The 19,706-nt window shown below is 47.1% G+C and overlaps 1 protein-coding gene across 1 annotated transcript; it reads right to left on the bottom strand.

Annotated features, from left to right (window-relative positions):
* Positions 1–5,914: 5,914 nt before the first annotated feature.
* YIPF5 (Yip1 domain family member 5) lies at positions 5,915–12,507 on the bottom strand. The gene is made up of 5 exons (XM_042826606.1): positions 12,339–12,507; positions 11,289–11,458; positions 9,910–10,055; positions 7,482–7,663; positions 5,915–7,013 (listed from the first exon to the last, which is right to left on the bottom strand). The coding sequence occupies exons 1-5, from the start codon at positions 12,440–12,442 to the stop codon at positions 6,851–6,853; spliced, it is 765 nt and encodes a 254-aa protein (XP_042682540.1). The 5' UTR covers positions 12,443–12,507; the 3' UTR covers positions 5,915–6,850.
* Positions 12,508–19,706: the final 7,199 nt, after the last annotated feature.

A 19,706-nucleotide genomic window follows, 5' to 3' on the forward strand; every position in this document is an offset into this window, starting at 1 on the left:
CACGAAGCAGGAGCAGCTCTTCAGAAATGCTGCGCACGCAGAGCGGGCCCACTGTGCACACAAACAAATTAATCAGAAGGAAACAGCAGAAAACTCCCTCCGAATTAATGAAGCAATTTAACATGGAGACTACGTAAGAAAGACAAGAACTCCCGTTGTATTTCTGTAATGGCAGGTCTGTAATGTATGTTCCTGTGCTCACGGTTAAAGGGCGATTCATGGCTACATGGGAAGATTGCCTTTGGGGACACATTCCCCCCTTCTGCAGGGCAGCGGCGGCTCGCTGCTGTGATTAAAGCAGCGCAGGCCGTGCACAGAGAGGCACAGCTCTGCAGTGGTGAGGAAACGGACCTCAGGACTTAAAATACCTACTTGGACCTCGAGTGTTTAAAGCCCCTCAGGATTTCCAGCATATAAAGCTCTGCTGATTTCAGCTGGTGAGAATCACCAGGTCAGAAAAATTGGTTTTCTCACCAGAGCTGAGCTCCAGGGTGAGAATGAGGCACCGTGCTGCAGAATTACTGCATTTTTTGTACTAACATGATGCATATTCTCTACAGTATTGCTAGGGTATTTTAATGACAAATAAGGAAATCCTTGTTTTTAAACACATGATGTGAAGCCATCTAGCTCGAATGTTTACATGCTACTTGAAATGGGGTAATATCCTGAGCCCCACATGCTGCACCAGGGCTGGCACTGCAGGGAGCAGCAGCAGGGCTCCTGCAGGCTGTGCATACCACAAGGATTTACATAATGGAGAAAAGCCAAAACAATAATCCCGACTGAACAGCACTCCTGACGCTCATATTTAAACAACTGATTGCCAGGGAATGTATTTTTCCTCTCTCTTTTCCTGTGCTTTTTGTGATCGTTTGTTCAATATATGAAGACCTGCTCTTTTCCTCATGCTAGAGCTGAGACCTTCTGCACCTTATTGCCTGTTGCAGTTCTCCAAATGAATCACTGCATGTTTGCAACAGGTCTTACTGAAGCGACAGAAGTTATGTGCAGCAAACATGACCTCTTTCCCTCCATGTGTGTTTAAATGATGTCACACATGGGGTGAGCTGCTCAGCAGCACGCTGGGATGGCCAATGGCAGAACTGACTGCAGTGCTGACAGAGGCAGAGCTGCCCTGATGTTACACACAGGATATGTGCATTTTCAGATATGAGCTGTAGATTCACCCCAGATCTGAAGCAAAAAGGAGCTGAGGCAGAATTAGGCCTTTTGAGCTCCATTAAGGCCCAGGCAGAACATTACGATCTCCACACTTATCACACAAGTAATATCATTTCATTGCTGCAAATTCATTCCAAATTAACGGCGGTGCAGAGCAGCGAAGATTCCAACGAGGTGGGCTTACACCAGTCAGTCGTTTGAATGATGACCTCCCTGTCTCTTGTCCATATGCATCTTTAACATCCAACACTAACGCTTCCTTCAGGTATGACAGTGAAACGGCCAGAGGTCAGGGAGTGCAAGGAGAAAGGCCTGCTCAATTAAACCACCCTTAATATTTAACGCAGATAACGTGATCTAAACTGTAACCAAATGAATAAAATAAAGCAGCCCGTTGCTTCAGAACCGATATCTCGGCTGTGTGAATGTATGAACAAATGAATGCTTTTGATCTGAAGGATGCTGAGATCAGATGGCCGTGTCGTATTTGTGCTGCTCAGTGTCGGTGCTGACGTGTGGAAGTGAATTCTCAGCCTGCAGATCAATCTGCCATCACAGGATGGCCCAGGACATCCAGCTGAGATAAAAGGACCGAGTGTGAGAATGCCAGGGGAGTTTGAGATGGGCAGGGATGATGAGAGCCAACTGTGGGTAATCAAGGAGATGTTCTTGGTTCTGAATCACCGCTGCTGATATCTGCACTCAGGGCACCATTTTCCCACATCAGATGATATTTGTACATCCTTTCCCTTTCTTCAACTCTTAAGAACAATGCAATTGTTGTGGCAATAATTACTTACAATTTAATTACTTTAGTGAGATCAGTGCCCACAGCCCCCACTGCTCAGATTGGCGCTGCTTTGGCTGCTGAGGCTTCAGAAGGCACTGCAAGTGAAGTGGAGTTCAAATTGATCTCCATAAATTGGAGAAATGATTGGAACCGCTCTGAGGGAGTTCAGTAAAGCACACAATCCTGTTTCAAAGAAGTGTCACTGCATACGAACAAGATGGGAAACCATTGGGCATTTCTGCAGATAAAGGTTTGGGGATTGCAGGGATAGAGTCCTTTGAAGAAGGAGAAGAATGACATGGGAAGTTAGAATGAGTTCACTATTGTGTAAGAGGCTGCTGCCAAAAGGAAGCAAATGAGCTGTCTGACATGTCTATTGTGGAGAGCAGAGTAATAACAATGTGCATAAAGGAAGGAAGAGGTAGGAAGAAACAAGCCTGACATCACGGCCCATTTTCTGCTCACAAAGACAGCAGCAGAGCACTGAGGCGAGGGGTTGTGTCACATCCCTGCAGCAGGACCTGCAGGAAGGGCGTTGGGTCGGCAGCTCACTGAGCACATTTGTGGCCTTTCAAATAAACCCAACGGGCTTTTGGTGGACTTTGGCTCAATGAACCCAGTAGAAAGCAGAGTAGCAGGTAACGTGGCTGCTGGCATTAGCTAAGTGCGGATGTCGCCTTCTTTAGATCTCCCCACCGTGTTTGAAGCAATAATCTTTAACTCAGACAAAACAGGGGGATGAGAAGATCATCCCAAATGTGAACGTTCCCACCTGTGATGTGGTGAAGCAGCACCACAGTGCCAAGGAGCTCATCAGCTTCTGCTAGCAATTCACGTTTGAACCGGCCACCAAAATGATCAAAGATTGATTTGTATTAGTAACTATTAAATCAACAAAGCAAAAGGCACTAAGCTAATTAAAATCCCCCATTGTCTGTCATGGGTCTTCAGTGCACATCATGATGATATTAGCATTTCATCATATCATGATGACATGAGCATCAGCATTTTGCAGGTTAATGCAGTGAGTTTGGCAGCATGATTTTCATTTCTGCACACTGTATCACTTAGTGAAGCAAAAAGCTCCTCCATATGTTCAGGTCTGCACATTTTGGGGCTGGGAGCAGGCACTGACCTAGCAGTGAAGCAAATACGAGGGGAGGAACAACAAAAACCTTAAGAGCCCCCTGCCCACAGTTCTCCCCAGCACAAACTGCTGTTCAGCTAATGGCCTGCTGCCTTTGATTAGCAAAGCACAAAGCTGGCAAATACAGCTGACAATTTCCAATGACAAAACTCCCTCCACTTACAAGCTCCGTCCCAGAGCACCAGGCTGTTAATTCACCCCCAAAGGATGACTTCAGTGTGCTTTGCTGGGATAAAGATGACCAAACACAGCAGGACCTGGACAACCACACGCATCTCTTTACATCATCCCTCAAAGGAAGCTTCCCTGCCTTGCAGGAGGTCCTCACATCTCAAGGCATTAAGGTTTGTAGCTCCTAAACTAACAACAAAATTCTTTACAAACTCTTCTAATCCCAGATGATGTACATCAATTGCTCAGTTCTGGAGGGGTGCTATTGAACTGAACTAAAAAAGCCTGTTGGTGGGAGGAAGCATCATCTCAAATGGAGGAAAGGCAGTGCCACAGCACAACGTGAGCCATGCCCAGAGCCTGCTGTACCTCCCAGCAGCTGGGAAGCGAAAAACTATTTCTGCTTTTGCACAGCATAGAGAAAATGAAGACTTCTACCAAGAATGGGAGGTGGCAAAGATTTCCCATTGCCACGAGGGCTACCCTGCACACAGCTCTGCTCATTTCACAGGCCAGGGCTGAAACAGAGCCCCTGAGGAGCAGGGCAGACCTGATGCTGAGCTGTGCCAGCTGCAAGCCCTGCCAACAGCAAAGCAGGCTGGTCGCTGCACAGCAGAGGTTACAGGCCCACCCAGTGGAGCTGCTGGAAACAGCAGGGCCCGGTTGGTGCAGTAACTGCACTCCACCTCTTGCAGAAGCTGTAACTTTGTACAATAGAGTGGGTGCAGAGAAGGAAAAAGATTTTTAAGAAGAATTGCCAGCACCCATATTTGAATTCTTTAAGCTGAATAACCCAGATGTCCAGAGAACGTAGAACGAAGCAGAGAAAGTCAATGCTTGATCTGAAACTAGGTGAGATTTTAACATTAGGCAGGGAGGGGGACAGTGTTCAGGTTTCTGAAGTCAAAAAAAGGCACTTTCACAAGGAAGAGAAGAATTACAGCACAAAATCTTGTCATTCCATGCAATGGCAAGAACTCAACAGCCTGACACTCTGGAATGTAACTAACAGTGACACAAAATTCAGGACGAAATAATGTTAGAGAAAAAAAAAAAAAAAAAATCAATGGAATTGATTGTGGATAGGCAATAAACAGGGCCAGCAATTCAAATCACATTAGCTATCTATCAGACAGTTGGATATTGAAGAGCACATTAGGTATGTTTTGTAGGAAGCAATGTATTACGGTTTGACATTTTACTCCCAGCTGCTCCCACACCAAGAGCCCATGAAATCAGGGCTAAGTTCCCCAGCACGTGGCTGAAGGGCACGAAGCTCTCCTGAACCCAGCAGCTCAGTCCCAGTGCTGCTGCAGAGCATGCAGTGCTCCAGCTGTTGCAGCAGGGCCATGGCTGTATGCTCCAAGCCCAGCAGTGGCACTGTTAGTGCTACACTCAAACAAGTCTGTTCTGACGTTTCCCACCGTGCACTAGGATGAATATTTGTTAAGCTGTCTTTAATCACTTTTTTCTGTCACAACATGAGGACACTACCTACAGAATCAGCACGAGCTGTAAAGAAATGAACCGTATCCATGTGTAAGGTAAACCTAATCAGACAACACAAATAAAGCAGGGCTTGAGTATTAGAACCTGCTACGCACAAGAAAGTTTGTGAGCTTCTGTACTTACTAAAACCAAACTATAATTAATTAGGTCTCATTTGTAAAGACAATCCCTGTAACTTACCTGCAGCAGTACAGGACAGCATGCTCCACCAGCAGATAATGCTCCTCATTGGAAGCAGAAACAGCTCTGCCCCAGGGCCTGCTCAAAGAACAGAACTAGCGAGCACAGACTAAAGCATTTCACTAAATAAATGCAAGTTTTATTTAGGATGGTAACTTGTAGTAAGGCAGCAAAGCAGAAAATTACCTGGGCTCTTGAATTCAATTCTGGAAGTAGGTTTTTTTTTCCCCTCTTTTGGGCACAAGTTCTAAAATTCGTTACCATAGCAGCTGTAGTAGAACAGCTCAGTGCATTGCTAACTGGCTCCTAATGGTTCTATGTTCATTGAGTGCATCCCACAGCAACACAGGATAGAACAGCTCTGGCCAGTAGAAGAGGATCTGGTCAGGAACTTCCAGCAGCACCAGGAAGGCATTTTTAGGAGAACACAAGGAACTGAGGGAAGAGCAAAGAGCAATGCATGCTGCAGCACACAAAGCGCGACCCTTGTCTCACCAAGATGAAGGCTCACCGTGAGCAGTGGCAGTGTTGCACCAAGCCTGCCTTTGAAGTAAGAACCACTGCACAGTGATTCAGCTCCAGGACCAACAAACAGAGCTGGCAGATGAATGTGAGACAAATGCCATAAACACCATGAGATGAAACCCCCTGGCCTAAATTGACAACAAAATAGTAACACTTCATTGGAGAGTCTTCATTTCCAGGGGGGGTGACAACCACATCCCCTCCCTGTGAAGGGTTCAGTGTCTGCATCCCTTCCTTGCATATTTTGGGAATTAACAAGAGCTGACATGCACACCAAGCACTTCTGCTTTCCCTCTTCTCATACCTGCCATCTATTTTGTGATAACAGCTGTTTGCAAAAAGTCTCGTGTTTCTTAAGTACAATCCAATATTTCTGGCTGAAGCAAATACCGAATCCACTGACTGAATGATTATGCTGCTATATGAAAGTTTATTTAACTGAAGTTCATTCAAAAATAAAGGTTGGAAGAAGCAAACACCATTTTCAAAATCTAAGGAAAATTTAATCAATGTGCCTTAAATTACTTTTGCAGTAACAATACTGACAAGCATTTTCAAAATGGTGTTTCTCTTGGTAGCACTTCAAGAGATTCTCCTCTGTCTTCTAATTTGTGCACCATTAGGAAAAAACCTCCAGTTGAAGTCTTCAGAAATTCAAGTTAACACACAGCTATTTAGACACCCAGATGGATTCCCATTTCAAGTGTGACAGAATTACAGAAACTTCTAATTTTTAAAGCATCTGTTTTCTAATTCATAATTTCAGTTTCATGACAACCTGAAATACCATCACATCAAATGAACACGTAACTGAGACTAAACAACTTAAGAGTGTATTTGTTAAAATACAGGAAGCAATTGCATACATTCCGTGCACCTGGCAAGAGGGGAGAGAAACAGGCTCTTCATTACTGCAGATTTATTCAAAAAGAATGCCAATCCCACACTGCCTGTGGCTCTGCTAACTGCTGCTAAGAAAAACCTTACAGTGTGTAACCCTTCTCCCTCCCCTCTCCCTTACCCCCCCCCCCCCCCATCTCACATAAACAACCAAAAGTTACTTTTCTGAAGATACAGGAGTGGGGAAAAAAAACTACATTAACTTGATAAGCATGAACACTTATTAAAGCTATAGACACCTCGGGTCAATTGAGAACAGTATTCAAAGTTCTAAAAAAGTGAACACAAGACATTTGTTTCCATTTTCCAGATGGTGTAGAACTGGTCTAAGTTTGTCATGTCCCCACTATGCAGGGGTTTGTAACTGCTTCTGGTCCAACAAAATATCCCGAGTTGATGCCTTCAGTTTGGCCCACTGCAGTCCAAGGATTCGGACAGTCTGTTCAGAACACAGAAATGAGAGCAAAGACCCCATACAACAAAGCACAGGGGTATGCTACTAGAAGTTGCTGTCCTTCCATTGCTAAGGCAGAAATAAAGATTTTGGAAGCGGAAAAGCTGCACCAGCCAATGATCCCAGCTGTGAGGATAATTCCCATCACTCCCCTGTAAAGATAAAAACAAAATCAGAACTCATTTATGACTTGTGCATATACTTACAGGAACTGCAGTTGGATCCAACACCTCTTACAAGCAAATACCCTTCAAATTCACATCTCTCTCTTGCTTTAAGAGAAGTCACACTGATTTCCTTTTCTTTGAAAAATCCAATTTTGCATCTTAACTTTAAACTCAGTGGGTGCAGAGATTTATCAGATGGAAAGCAGATGGAAAGCAATACTGTTATTTGACTCTGTGCATTTAAAGGCTGTTGACTGACTTACAAGCTGTATCCCCACCTCTCTTTTTTTCCACCTGAACAGTGTCAATACTTCTGATTTTACACTTAGTACAAATTCCTGTCATACCCAAATCACAGGCACCTTCATCCCTGACCATGGAGATCTGTTTTAAAAGCTGCCTTGAATCTCACAGGAGAGGGCTCTACGATCAAGTTACAGTTCATGTACTTACTGCAATGAAAACATGATGGCAAAAGTGGAGAGCAGGATCATAGGAAGAAGACAGTATCCAAGGACACTGGCAACGCAGCCAAACGAGACACCCGTCATGCTCATCAGGTTCAGGAGACAGAACATCCCCAAGCATCCGATTGCACTTATTCCATACACGTAGCCAAACTGAATTTTACCAGCCTGAAAGTCAAGCAGAGCAGTGCATGTTAATTACCAGGACATAATGCCCTCCCAACAGGGGGAAGAAGGAAGAACGAACGTTTACAGAACATCCTCACTTTCATCCCTCCAATCCCAACAGCCACATTCAAATTCAACGTGCAGCATCTTCCCACAACCCAAATTCCAGTGCACCTACGCAGCCCAGGCACCCGAGAAGCACGTTTATGTATTTCAATGAACAGACCTCAATCAAACTGCTATTGTCTGATCTGGGTGCAAAAGCCTCGGAGCTTTCAGCAACCAATTGTCAGTATGTCTCTAAAGACTTCTTGCAATAACAACCTTAGCAGAAGTAACATGTGAAGATTTAAGGAGTTTGGAACTCCTTTATGAATCCATTACATTATTTATCTGGGATCTGCAATAGACTTTACAGCATTGTAGCGCAATGTAAATCACAAATAAGCAGAGGCCTCATCACTCTCTGAGTGATCAACTTCTTGTGGGGGGAAAGCACAGGGAGAGATGACAGCCTCCAGCCCCTGCACAGACACGTGGGATCACCCCAAAGCTGTGCCAAATCAGGCTCAGATGTCAGCAGCCAATTTCTCACTGTGAGGTGGCAAGACTGTCAGGCTTCTCAGAGGAGCAAATGCTGCCTCCTGCTGGCCAGTGTTCAGCAGGAGTTTGAACAATGCCCTCAGAAACGTGCTTTAACTGCAGTTCCCTTCCAATTGAATTCTTCCAGCAAAGCCCCCTAAGAGGCAGAAGCTGAGCTGCATATGAAGAGCAGAATCAAGTTGTACAGGTTTTTTAAAAGGGTCCAAATCAGAACGCTGCTCAACTTGCAAGTATGTCAGTTTGTAACACATGCATCCTATGCCTGTATTTGTTTTTCCAACACCATATGATCTTATCAAAACGCCCCAATTCCAGCCTGCAGAAAGACAGGGCCATGAGGAGTGCAGTGCTCCCCTGGTGCACAGCTCCTATCCTGCCTGCCTCCCACAGTGCAGAACCTAGAGCTCAGCTCTCCCCTCCCTCAAGTGCTACAAAACCTGCTTTAATCCTTTCTTTCTGCCAGCCGACGTTTGCTTTCTCTCACTGCACTCTAACACTCTTACTCTTAAGTACTTTTACTTAAAATACAGACAAAAATAATAAACATAACACTGTCAGGGCTCAAAACACCACACAGGAAAGAGTGATAATTTCTCAGTGAGAGCACATTCAAAATTACCTCTTGTGGACACATTCATTAATTCTGCTGTCCCAGTTGGCATTAAATGAAGTTAGGTTTAAAAGTAGGCCTATGCTGCCCTTGGTGCCAAAGCACTGCACTGCAGCACAGTGCATGTTCAGAAAAGAATAAATGCAATGCCCAAAGACATTCAGAGAAGAAAACTGATGAAACATACTGAGGCTTCCTAAGACAAGGAATTCTGCCTGCTGCTACTCTGTCATTTAATAGTTGACACTTGAGTCATTAAACCACGATCTAATGTCATTGAAGCTCAATTAAAAAGAAAGCTTCATCAGATGCTAACCTATTAAGAGGTATAAACTAAACCAGATTTACTTTATAAGTGTCTTAATATTGGCTATTTATACCAGCAGACAAACCAAACATATCAACTGTAACAGCATTGGTGAAATCCCACCACATGAGCCTCCTCAAACCTGGAGGAACAGAGTAGAAACAATGAACAAAGCATCAAAGACACAGGGAAACAAAACAGAGAGGCCTCAAACATTAAACACGAGTGCTAGAAAAAAGAAATAAAGAGAATAACTCTTCAAATATTGAATGAGCACATTTTCCCAAGTCCTGATCAGAACCAGGTGCTTCAAAAAGACAACACGTGGCTGTGAGAGGACAACAGCTCAATGCCCAAAAGCTACAGGTAAAATCTGAGAACACGGGTCACACATCTGTTCTGTGACAAAAGGACCCATATTCCTCAAAACAAAGCATAAAGTGAAATATGCATTCCAGTTAAACCAGCATCATGCAGAAAGCAAGCTCTAAAACCTTCATTTGAACCCTGCAGAAGAATAATTAGCTTATTAACTCCAACGAGCACTGTACTAAGCCCCAGTTCCTCTTCCACTGAGCTAGAAACTCTCACCCAGGATGCATTTTTTGTGTCCACCAGGCTAAGGAGTCCCTTCCAGCAAGGCCACACTGGAAAATTTGGCTTTTTCCCCCCACTGTCCCCAGGCATGAAAGCATCAACAGCAACACGAGGCAATTAGGATCTTACCAGTAACAACGTGGCTCCAAAAGCTAGACAGAAGACCATTGGTCCAGCCAGGTCAGTCTCATTCATGATGCTGCCATCTGCTACTTTTAATGGGTGCAGAACTGTCAGCGTCTTCTGCCAGATGTGGTCAAAGTTGATCCCCAATTCTACAAGTGACATGAAAAGAATTATGCCTGTACATTTCCTCCCCTTGCCCCATTTGCTTTGCTGTCACTTTTCCCTGCCACTCCACTCCAAAATCGTCCCCAGGAATTATCCTACAGGAATGCCTCTCCTTAAGGTGCTGGAATGCTGCTTCTGCAGATTCCAGGTCTCAAACGCTGTGCAGTGACAAGCTGGCTTCTAAAGAACCAGATAAGAGCACAAAAGCAGGGTTCTGTGTCAGACCAAAGTTCAGTCAGCCCAGTACACTGCTGTCCTTGTACGTGGCCTAAAGCACATACATACAAAAATATCAGAACAAAATATGCTGATTGCTCCAACAGTCCCCAGGCTTCCAGTGATCTGTGGCTCAAAGATTTCTAAGTCAAAGCACTTTCTCCATACTTAGCTCCCTTTCAGTGGGCTTCTCTTTCACAAACCAGCCACCCTACCAGTGAATCCACTCAAAAACACAGTCATCTCTTTTAGCACTGATGTGTCATGACACACATTTTACAGCTCCATGCAGCTGGAAATGATTTCCAGTCTCCATCCACACGATTTCATCACAGTTACACATGCAAACCTGGTTATGAATGCAGCGATCATCTGCCCACCTTGGGCCCTGAGAAGCATCTACATAAACAAATGCACTTCATGAATAATACACATAAGGCCAGACAACTGGAAGGAAAACGACTTCAAATCAGCAACGGAAAGAGCTGCTCCAGTTATTTGGAAATTAACAGTGATGCATCCATCCAGGCACTCACTATGCATCCATTCTGGCATTTGGCAGTCTGTATTCTGGACAGAATTTCTGCAATGCTTAGCACTCGCCTTCAGCAATGAAAGATTTTAGTTCTAACCACAGAATCAACTGAAACTAACAGCATCAATTTGTTTCCATACAGAGCAGAGAATTTTAAGCATTTTTTAATTTACAATAGAAAAAAAAATAGCATTTTATTGTGTTGTACAAAATCCATTTGATTTATCCTGGCTTCCACGGAACATCTAGTATAAACAAAGCATAATGCTACAACTCTGCCCAGAAATTCACATAAGAATATGCTTTCTGTATACTGAAATACAGTTAAATAAGAAAAGATAACGAGAATATCCACTCAACTGCTCACTTTCAGAAACAGAGCATCCACACCCAACTACTCAAATCACTCAAACTGGGGACCAGGAGGAAGGAGTTCTGCCTTTTGGCCACAAAGCACAAGTTATACCTTCTAACAGAGGAGGCTCATCCTCAAAATTACTTCCATAGAACGACTGTGCTGAAGTTGGAGTATATGTCTGTGTTGGCTGGTAAATCTGCCCTGTGTAAGGCTGCTGCTGCATCATCTCGGGAGGGACAAATCCACTTTGCTGGGAGTACTCGTAGCCTCCATACTGCCTACAAAGAATTACATCAGATCGTGGACAGATAAAGATTTTGATTGGAAACACCTCCACGCAAAAATCAAAGCTCACACACAGTAAGCAAAGAGTCCTGCCCATTTTTTGTTTTAGTTACCTTCCACAATCCCTCCTCAGATCTGCTGGGCGTTTGGCTGCTTTCTTCCACTGAAGCCCTTACAAACAATTCTGATCAGCTAAAGAAAACATGCTGCTACCAGCTAAACAAGTAACTACTGCTGCGTGTGTAGCATCCTTTTTGCTTTCCAGTCATAGGCCTGCACAATCAAGAATTACTACTGCTGCACGTAAGAGCAGGAAAACTGTCAGAAACTAACTAACGTATACCTTAATCACTACTGACATCTCACCTGATGCCATCATCAGCTCACATTATCACTTCTGCCCCACTCTAAAGCTTAAGGACATTAAAGACAAAAAGTTAAGATGAAATGAAAAGCCATTTCCTTCCACTGCCGCATCACGAGCGTCAGCATTACAACACAGAGGAAGGAGCTACTGACGAAGTTAAACACTGCATACCTGCAGCTTGCGATACGGGAGAAAAGCAGCTTTTCAGTTTCTGTTTCACATCTTCTCAGCTATTCACTACTAAGTCAATTTCTGCTGCCTTCGGAAGGCTCTCCTTGTAGATTTCACACACGTAAAAAATATATATTGGCGCACGTTTCTTTAATTAAAGAACAGCCTCCTTAGAGCCACGTCCCACCCCCGAACAAACTCCCGAGTGACCGCAGCCACCGAATGCGTGACACAGAGATTTCGACGCGCGCCCGCGACGCGTTCCGAGCCGCAGAAAGGAAGGGAAGCACCGAGCACGAACAGATGAGCACAAAAAGGCCCCGCCGCCCCGCTACCTGCCGTAGGGCCGCCCGCCGCCGTACTCGTAGGGCTGCGCCTGCTCGTCGATGCTGTAGCTGGTCTGGAAGAACTCCGTGTTGAAGCTGTCGAACCCGGACATCGCCGCCAGCCGCGGGGCGCTCGGCCCGGGGGACCCGCGGATCTCCACACGGGGAGCGGCCCTCGGGGCGCTCCCGCAGCCTCAGGAGCCGTTCCCGGTGCCGCTCCCTGCTACGGCCGGACAGGAGCGACGAACGCTCACCGCAGCCTCAGCGCGGCCCGCACCCGCCCGGCCCTGCGACGTGTCAACGCGCCGCGCGAGCGCTTCCGGGGCAGTGACCTCGCGCACGCGCAGAAGAGAGGCGGCGGGGCGCCCCCTTGAGCACGCGCCGGTAGCGGCACCGCCCCCTGCCTGCGTGGCGCCCTCGAAGTATCGCGTTGCCGTGGGAACGAGGCGCGGGGCGGCGAGAAGATGGCGGCCGGCCGCTTGGTGCCGTGGCGCTGCTCCTGCTGGGCTCGGTCAGCTCCTTGCCGCCGCACTGCTCCCCGCGGGGTTTTCCTCATGTTTTCCAGTCTCCCTGTAAGATCGGAGGCCTTGAAGCTTCGCTTCTATTTCCTACCGTTTTGTCTATAATCATAGAATCACAAGGTTGGAAACGACCTGCAAGATCATCCAGTCCAACCGTCCTGCCATCACCGCTGCCACCACAAGCACCAAGCAGATCTCACAGCTCCTCATCCGGCCGCCTCTTGAACGCTGCCAGGGACGGTGCACCACCTCCCTGTGCAGCCATTGCAGTGCCTGACCACTGAGAGAAGTTGTTCTTCCTTATGTCCAACCTCTGATACAACTTGCGGCCATTTCCCCAGGTCCTGTTTGTTGCCTGGGAGAAGAGGCCAAACCCCTCCTCATCGCAGCCTCCATTCAGGAAGTTGCAGAGTGCAGTGAGGTCTCCCCTGAGCCTCCTCTTTTCCACACTGAACAATCCCAGCTCCCTCAGCTGCTCCTCATAAGCCTTGTGCTCCAGACCCCTCACCAGTTTCGCTGCCCTTCTCTGGACACGCTCCTCAATGTCTTTCCTGCAGTGAGGAGCCCAAAACTGAACACAGCACTCGAGGTGCGGCCTCACCAGTGCTGAGTACTGGGGATGCTCACCTCCCTGCTCCTGCTGGCCACACCATTTCTGATGCAGGCCAGGATGCCGCTGGCCCTCTTGGCCACCTGGGCACGCTGTGGGCTCACATTCAGCAGAGCGTCAACCACCACCCCCAGGTCCCTCTCCACAATCATCCAGCCACTCGTCCCCAAGCCTATAACGCTGCATGGGGTTGTTGTGACCAAAGTGCAGGACCTGGCAGTTGGTCTAAAACCTGAAGGGAAGCAAAAGCTCGGCTCACAGACATGCGTGACCCACCCGGCTGTGTCTGTGGGGCGCTCAGCACTCCGAGCCTCCTGTGCTGCTCTGCTCTGCTCGTGCTGTGGGGCAGAGCAGAGCTGATGGGAGGTGAGCTGTGAGCTCCACGCACCGAATCACTGCCACGTATCGTCGTGTTCTCCCCTGGTGCAGCCACCAATGAAATGTAAACTCTTTAATTTTGGTTACAAACCCTTTATCTGTGTTAATCTGTGAGAAGCTCACGGAAGCCCAGTGGGCAATTTGGGCTGTGCCCCCATGGGGCAGACACAGGGATGAGCAGCGCCCAGACAAACCCTGATTTGTGCTTCAGCAAATGCAGAGCTGGGCGGCAGTGCAGGGTGATGGAGGGCAGGACGGCAATGCTGCAAGACAATGCAGTGCTGCACAGCAATGCTGCAGGGCAATCAGCAATGCTGCAAGGCAATGCAATGCTGCACGGCAATGCTGCAGAGCAATGCTGCATGGCAGTGCAATGCTGCAGCACAATGCTGCAGGGCAGTGATGTGTGTGCGGGTGTACCTCAGTCTGCAGAGCTGTGCAAGCAGTGAGGAGAGGCAGTGAAGTCCATTTTAATGGGTGATTGCCCAAGAACAGAGGAGCACTGGGCTGGGGCTTGGGCTCACCCTGTGGAGAGATGCAGCAGGGCTCATGTGCCACACGCCTCAGCCCTTGTCTGCTGAAGGTGTTGGTTTTTGTTTGTTTTGTTGGTTCTACGTCTTGTTTTGTTTTTTCTCCAAGGCCAGAGCTTAATTACATGAGGCGGTTTTGTCTCCAGGTTCAATATCTTTCCCGTGGGTACACATACTTCTGCAAAAGGGAGTCCCTGTTTTGCAGTACATTTTTTTCTTTTTTTTCCCTTTATTTTCTTATTGCTATCATTTTATTTATTTATCTATTTTAATTCACCGGACACAATTGCAGTCATTTTGTTACGAACTCTTGGATATAATCTTCTTCTAGTGAGATTACTGTATTCAAATTACAGTTCTGTTATAAGCTTCTAAAAATGTGACGTGGCGCAGTGTATGCAGTATCTCCTGAGAACAGCCTCACAGAAAACATGCATGTCTGTAGAACTGAATGAAATAATGATGGGGGAATTATAGTCACACATAATGCAGAGATCAGTGGCTGTGGTATAAGCTGCTTCCGACAGATTTATACTTTAGGTAAATTAGTGTTTGAAGTCTGAGAAGATCCAAGCTTTCATGGAAGACCTGTAGAGTGTGCAGGCTGCATCTGATGCTGATGGCTTAGTGCCACTTTGCTGAACTGTGTGACTTTGTTGCAGTTCACTAGACAGTGAAATGAGACCCAAATCCCGAGCAGTGGGCTGTTTAATCGTGATTTGCTGGTGAAATGCTCTTTGGCTAGAAATCTATTTGGATTTGCTTAGATTATTAGAATTTACTCTCAGCTTAGGTTTGAGCTTTCATTAATTATCTCTCTCTGTTTGCACTGAGCTTCTCAACATATTTTTAGGGTATTAGTTGTCAGCTTCAACTTTGCAGGACAAATTTGTCCTCATCTGTATCAGAGTGTAGTCTGGTCCAGGCCTGAGGGTCCAAGAGAAGGCAAGACATTGCACTTAGTCAACCATTTCCTACTTGCATGACTTGGAAAGTGCATCATGCTAGGCAGTGCTGATGGGAACAGGGTGAAGTGTGTCATCATCTTTTCCACCAACATATTCTCTCTGGAGCTATGCAGATGAGAGAACCCTTCATTTTCTGGTAAAGCAAAATAAAAATGATTTTGTGAGGGGCTGCATGAATGGGAAGCTTCAGGACAGTTAAGGAGATGCATCAGTTTCTGCCAGTGCATGCCTCATAGTTCACAAGTTTTTGCCTATAGGACACTCAGAGATGATCCACTAATGATGAAGTTTACCAGCAGATTTGAAATGCTCCACCTTTGAAAATATAGCACCTTGTACAGTGAGTTTGCTTTGGATTTGGTGTCTTATAAAAGGTGCAAACTGTTTTCTTTGCTGCAGCTGTGTTCTGTGTCTTATGTGATAAGGGAAAAAAATTGTTGTCTCATGCTTTCTGTTTGAATTCTCTGCCTTGCTCACACTTGCTTAAGCTTGCCCATTCTTACACATTGAGTAACCATGAAAGCTGTTCTCCCTCTGCCTTTTTCGTTGAAAATGCATTATGCACTTGAGTAATAAATAAAAGATCAAGGGCAAAGCTGTATAATGTTTTACCATGTTCTTTGTGATAAACCCTACTTTATGGCACTCATTCTTTTGCTAGCAGACCTCTTTCTGGGGAGATTCTATCATTTAGTGTTTCTGCTTATTCTGCAAAGTGAAAGATCTGTTATGACTTCACACCAACTGCTGGATTTCAGCAGATGAGATCTGCACTGTGTGTAAGTCGCATTGCTGGGTCAGTGGATGAGTTATTTTAGCTCACTATTATTCTTTATCTTGCCTGCCTCAGTTCTAGGGAACTCAAGCTGCCTGAGGGGTGTGAAGACTGATGTACTCTAGAAGTACGAGAAACCTTTCATGAAAGCATGTAGGTTAAAGGTCTCTGCTACAGCTGAGTTCCTACCAGGACGTGGTTAATGTCTGTAGCTATGGATTGAGATTGGACTGGAAGTGCTGCCAGCTGCCTGCAGGATCTGGTGGTGGTTCTCTCTGCAACCAGTGTCCCTTCACAGTGCTCTGACGGTAAGCCTAAAGCACCTGCTGAGGACATACATTTCTGCTCCTCTTTGTCACGCCACTCTCCTCAGCAACTGCACTCTTTTCTGTGGTTTCTCTGAGCCTTGCCCTGGTGGAGTGCTGCTTTGGCTTGGTATTTAGACAGGAGGCTGCTGAGGAGCACTGGCAGTGACAGAACATGTGGCTGAGGGCTCCTTGGGTGGCACCGCCAAGTGATTTCCAAATCAGAGCATCGGTCTGGAACTTCGATGTTTCTTTCTCCTCAGAATAACTCCTTCAATTTCCACTAGAAATTATTGCTGTATCCCTGGGTGCCTCGAAGTTCAGCGTGGTGCAGCTAAATGCTGATAAACAGCTCCTACATTTCTCATTATGCGTGGGTGGCCTGATTGGTATTTACAGCTTGTGCTTTTGCGCTGCGAGATGGAAGGTGAGATGTGAACGTACCATTGCTACTAGAGACCAAACTGAGTGCTGCCCTTCCTAACATTCATTGCTGCTTCTTTAAAGATGCCGACCCTATTTGAGCAGCCACGAAGTCTGATGAAGTCAGAAGTCCCATGCTTAGTGAAAGCTGCAGTGCTAACATAGCACTTCGTAAGGAAGGGCCTCAAACCTCTGAACGATGTCATATCACTGGTGTGCTGGGTTTCAGCACAGCTCTGCTGTGACCTTTGGAACATGCACTTTAAGCTTGGACTAAATTTTCCCCAGCTAAATTGAAGGTTACACAGGCACCTCTAAAAGTGGGGCAAGCTTCATCCTCTTCCTTCTGATAGATGCCGCTTTTCTTTTCCGTCTCAGAACTATAACTGCACTGGAGATGAGCTGCTTTAGTCTCGCAGCTGAATAGGGAGGTCCTTAGTGGTGCTGACACACATTTTGCATTGAGGTCACTGGTGTGTTTGGCCCAGGTTTTCAAGTTTCTCCTGTCTCAGGCAGCGTTTGGATGGATCTGGCCACTGCCTTCTATTTAGCAAGGAAGCGTCGCGTGATGCTTCTGCAATTGAAATCACTGCATCAAAGGGAATTGTATTACAGTGAAATGATTGGAACGTCCTGTGTAAAGAAATAAAGGTAGGAGTTGAATTCCTTTCATTTATTATTTGAAAAGTGCAGATGCTTTTCTAAAGCTGTTGTGATTAAAATTCTGAGGTTTTTGTTCTGTTCAAAGGACAATTCTGATTATGATTTTTCAAAAAGCCTTGGAGTTTAAATACGTCTGTATTCACTAATCACACAGTATTGATGCCAGAACACTTCACAGCACCTCGTCAGGAATCACAGCTCTTTATTAGACTCATCCCCGTGCTGTTGCCTGCACATCCAGCCTGCCTTGTTTCCACTCTGCCCTCAGGACTTCTGCCCAGGGGATCCTATCAGCCTCCCTTGGGGTCTCAGATCTTAATCATGCCGTATGACCACAAATGACTTCAGTGTTTGCTTGGACAGGATCGATTTACTGGGCACAGTGAACTGATTCTCCAAGCCTTGCCAGTAGGACAGCACTGGCTTCATGAAAATTGAGTTATTATTAAGAACTAAAGTATTTGAAAAAGCTGATAGAATACTCCTTTCTGTCAACCAAGGCAGCACTAACGAGTATAAATCCTAAAGGAAGCCTATCATTTCATCTGTCTGGTCATGGAGATGTTAAAGCCTGTATGCTTTGACTCTACCAGACCTAAACATGTGATGAAGGCATCTAAGTTAACGTGTCCTCACACCAACCCTTTAAAATCCTCATTCTAAACTTCTTGGCAGCACGGACAAGTTCTTCTTCAGCTGGTGCGTGGGAACAGCAAGTGAAGATGCACAAAACTTTGTTGTTTTCCGAGATACAATGTCTCAGCATCGAACTGCCCCTGCTGCAGTCCCATGTTCTGCTGGTTTGCAAATTGAAGGTCGGTCCAGCAGTAAGAAACGGAACCTCTGCTCAGGAGCCTCACAGCTGCCTCTGAATTGATGAATCGATTAAGGTCAAAAGCAAGGGTTTGATATGCTATTTAACTCTCGGGCTTGAAATTGAGAAGCTGTAAGTACACAGATCAGTGCTCTCCTCCCTCGGGCTATAGGACTGCACCGTTTAAGTCAGTATCCTCTGTCCCTCCCTTCCTTCGTTCCTCCTGAAGTATCTGCAGCTTCAGTGCAGCCAGCAGAAACTGACAGCTCGGTAACTTCCGTGCACAAAGATTTCATTCTAAAACTTCCCCGTTGGTTTTTCTTTGCCGTTTGAATGCAGGGCTCTTTATCACATGTTCGTCATTCTGAGCATCCCCATTTTAACGAGAATTGATATCTGCCAAAATACACTGAACTTTTCTGATACCACTGTGTAATTATCTGTGAAATCATCGGTGGCTGCACGTTGTGGTGCCGTTTTTGTGAGCCAGCTGAGCAGCCCGGTCTCTTCCTTTCATCTTATGCCGCATACCGTGTTTATTTAACCCGAGACGCGTAGTTCCCGCTGAGGAGATCCCAGGGTGCTCGATTTGCGGCCGCAGCGCACACTAGGCAGCAGCAGCCCGCTGCTCCGAAAGCCCATTTTCTCGGCGTTTTTCAGCTCGCCTTTCCCGCAGCGTTTGCTCTGGTAACAGCGGCCGGGAAGAGCCGGGAGCAGGGCCAGGGCTGGACGCGAGATGGCGGTGCCAGCACGGCCACGGCCGCCAGGAGCGCGGGGCGCGGCTACAGCTCCTGCCCCCGTCCTGCCCCCTCCCCATCACAGTCCGACAAACGAAGCCAGTCCTGCAGCGCTCCTGCCAAACCGCCCCACCTCCTCCCTGCCGTCCCCGCGGTAATCGCACGGCGCCTCGCTGCTGGTTTCTGCCCTTTCTGGGTCACTGCTGGGGAGATGAGGAGCGCGAGCGGCGCGATAAAACCGCGCTCCTGCCGGAGAGCCTCGGGAGAGCGTGCCGGGAGCGCCCACCCACCGGCTGCTCCCACCCTGCCCGCCTGCGTCGCTGGGTGAAATCACCGCCTCGCCTGCGCGGAGCCGCGGACGGGCACGTGTCGGCGGGCGGGCAGGGGCCGGGAGCCGCCGCCCGGAGCCGCCGACGAGAGCGGAGCGGGAGGAACTTTACCCGAACTCGGGCTCGCAGGGCCGCGGCGGCGGCGCCCCGGGGGCGGCCAACCCGCTCGGCGGAGCGCGGCCCGGCGCTGTCCGCGGTGCCGGCGCCGCCCGGGCTCCCGGCGCCGTCTCCGGTCCCGGCTCCTTTAGGATGATGCAATCGGCGTCGCCCTCTGCGCTCCCGTCCCCGAGCCGCTGAGCGGAGCGGATCCGAGCGGAGCGGCGG

The sequence above is a fragment of the Centrocercus urophasianus genome, unplaced genomic scaffold (genome assembly GCF_019232065.1).
Source record: "Centrocercus urophasianus isolate 14NV4802_14NV808 unplaced genomic scaffold, USGS_Curo_1.0 seq_26, whole genome shotgun sequence".
In the NCBI taxonomy this organism is placed as follows: Eukaryota; Metazoa; Chordata; class Aves; order Galliformes; family Phasianidae; genus Centrocercus; species Centrocercus urophasianus.

Coding starts and splice junctions, on each gene's coding strand:
- YIPF5 (XM_042826606.1), bottom strand. CDS start 12,442: ATGTCCGGGTTCGACAGCTTCAACACGGAGTTCTTCCAGACCAGCTAC. Junction 11,459..12,338: donor GGCGGGCGGCCCTACGGCAG/GTAGCGGGGCGG, acceptor AATTCTTTGTAG/GCAGTATGGAGGCTACGAGT. Junction 10,056..11,288: donor TGAGCCTCCTCTGTTAGAAG/GTATAACTTGTG, acceptor TGTCACTTGTAG/AATTGGGGATCAACTTTGAC.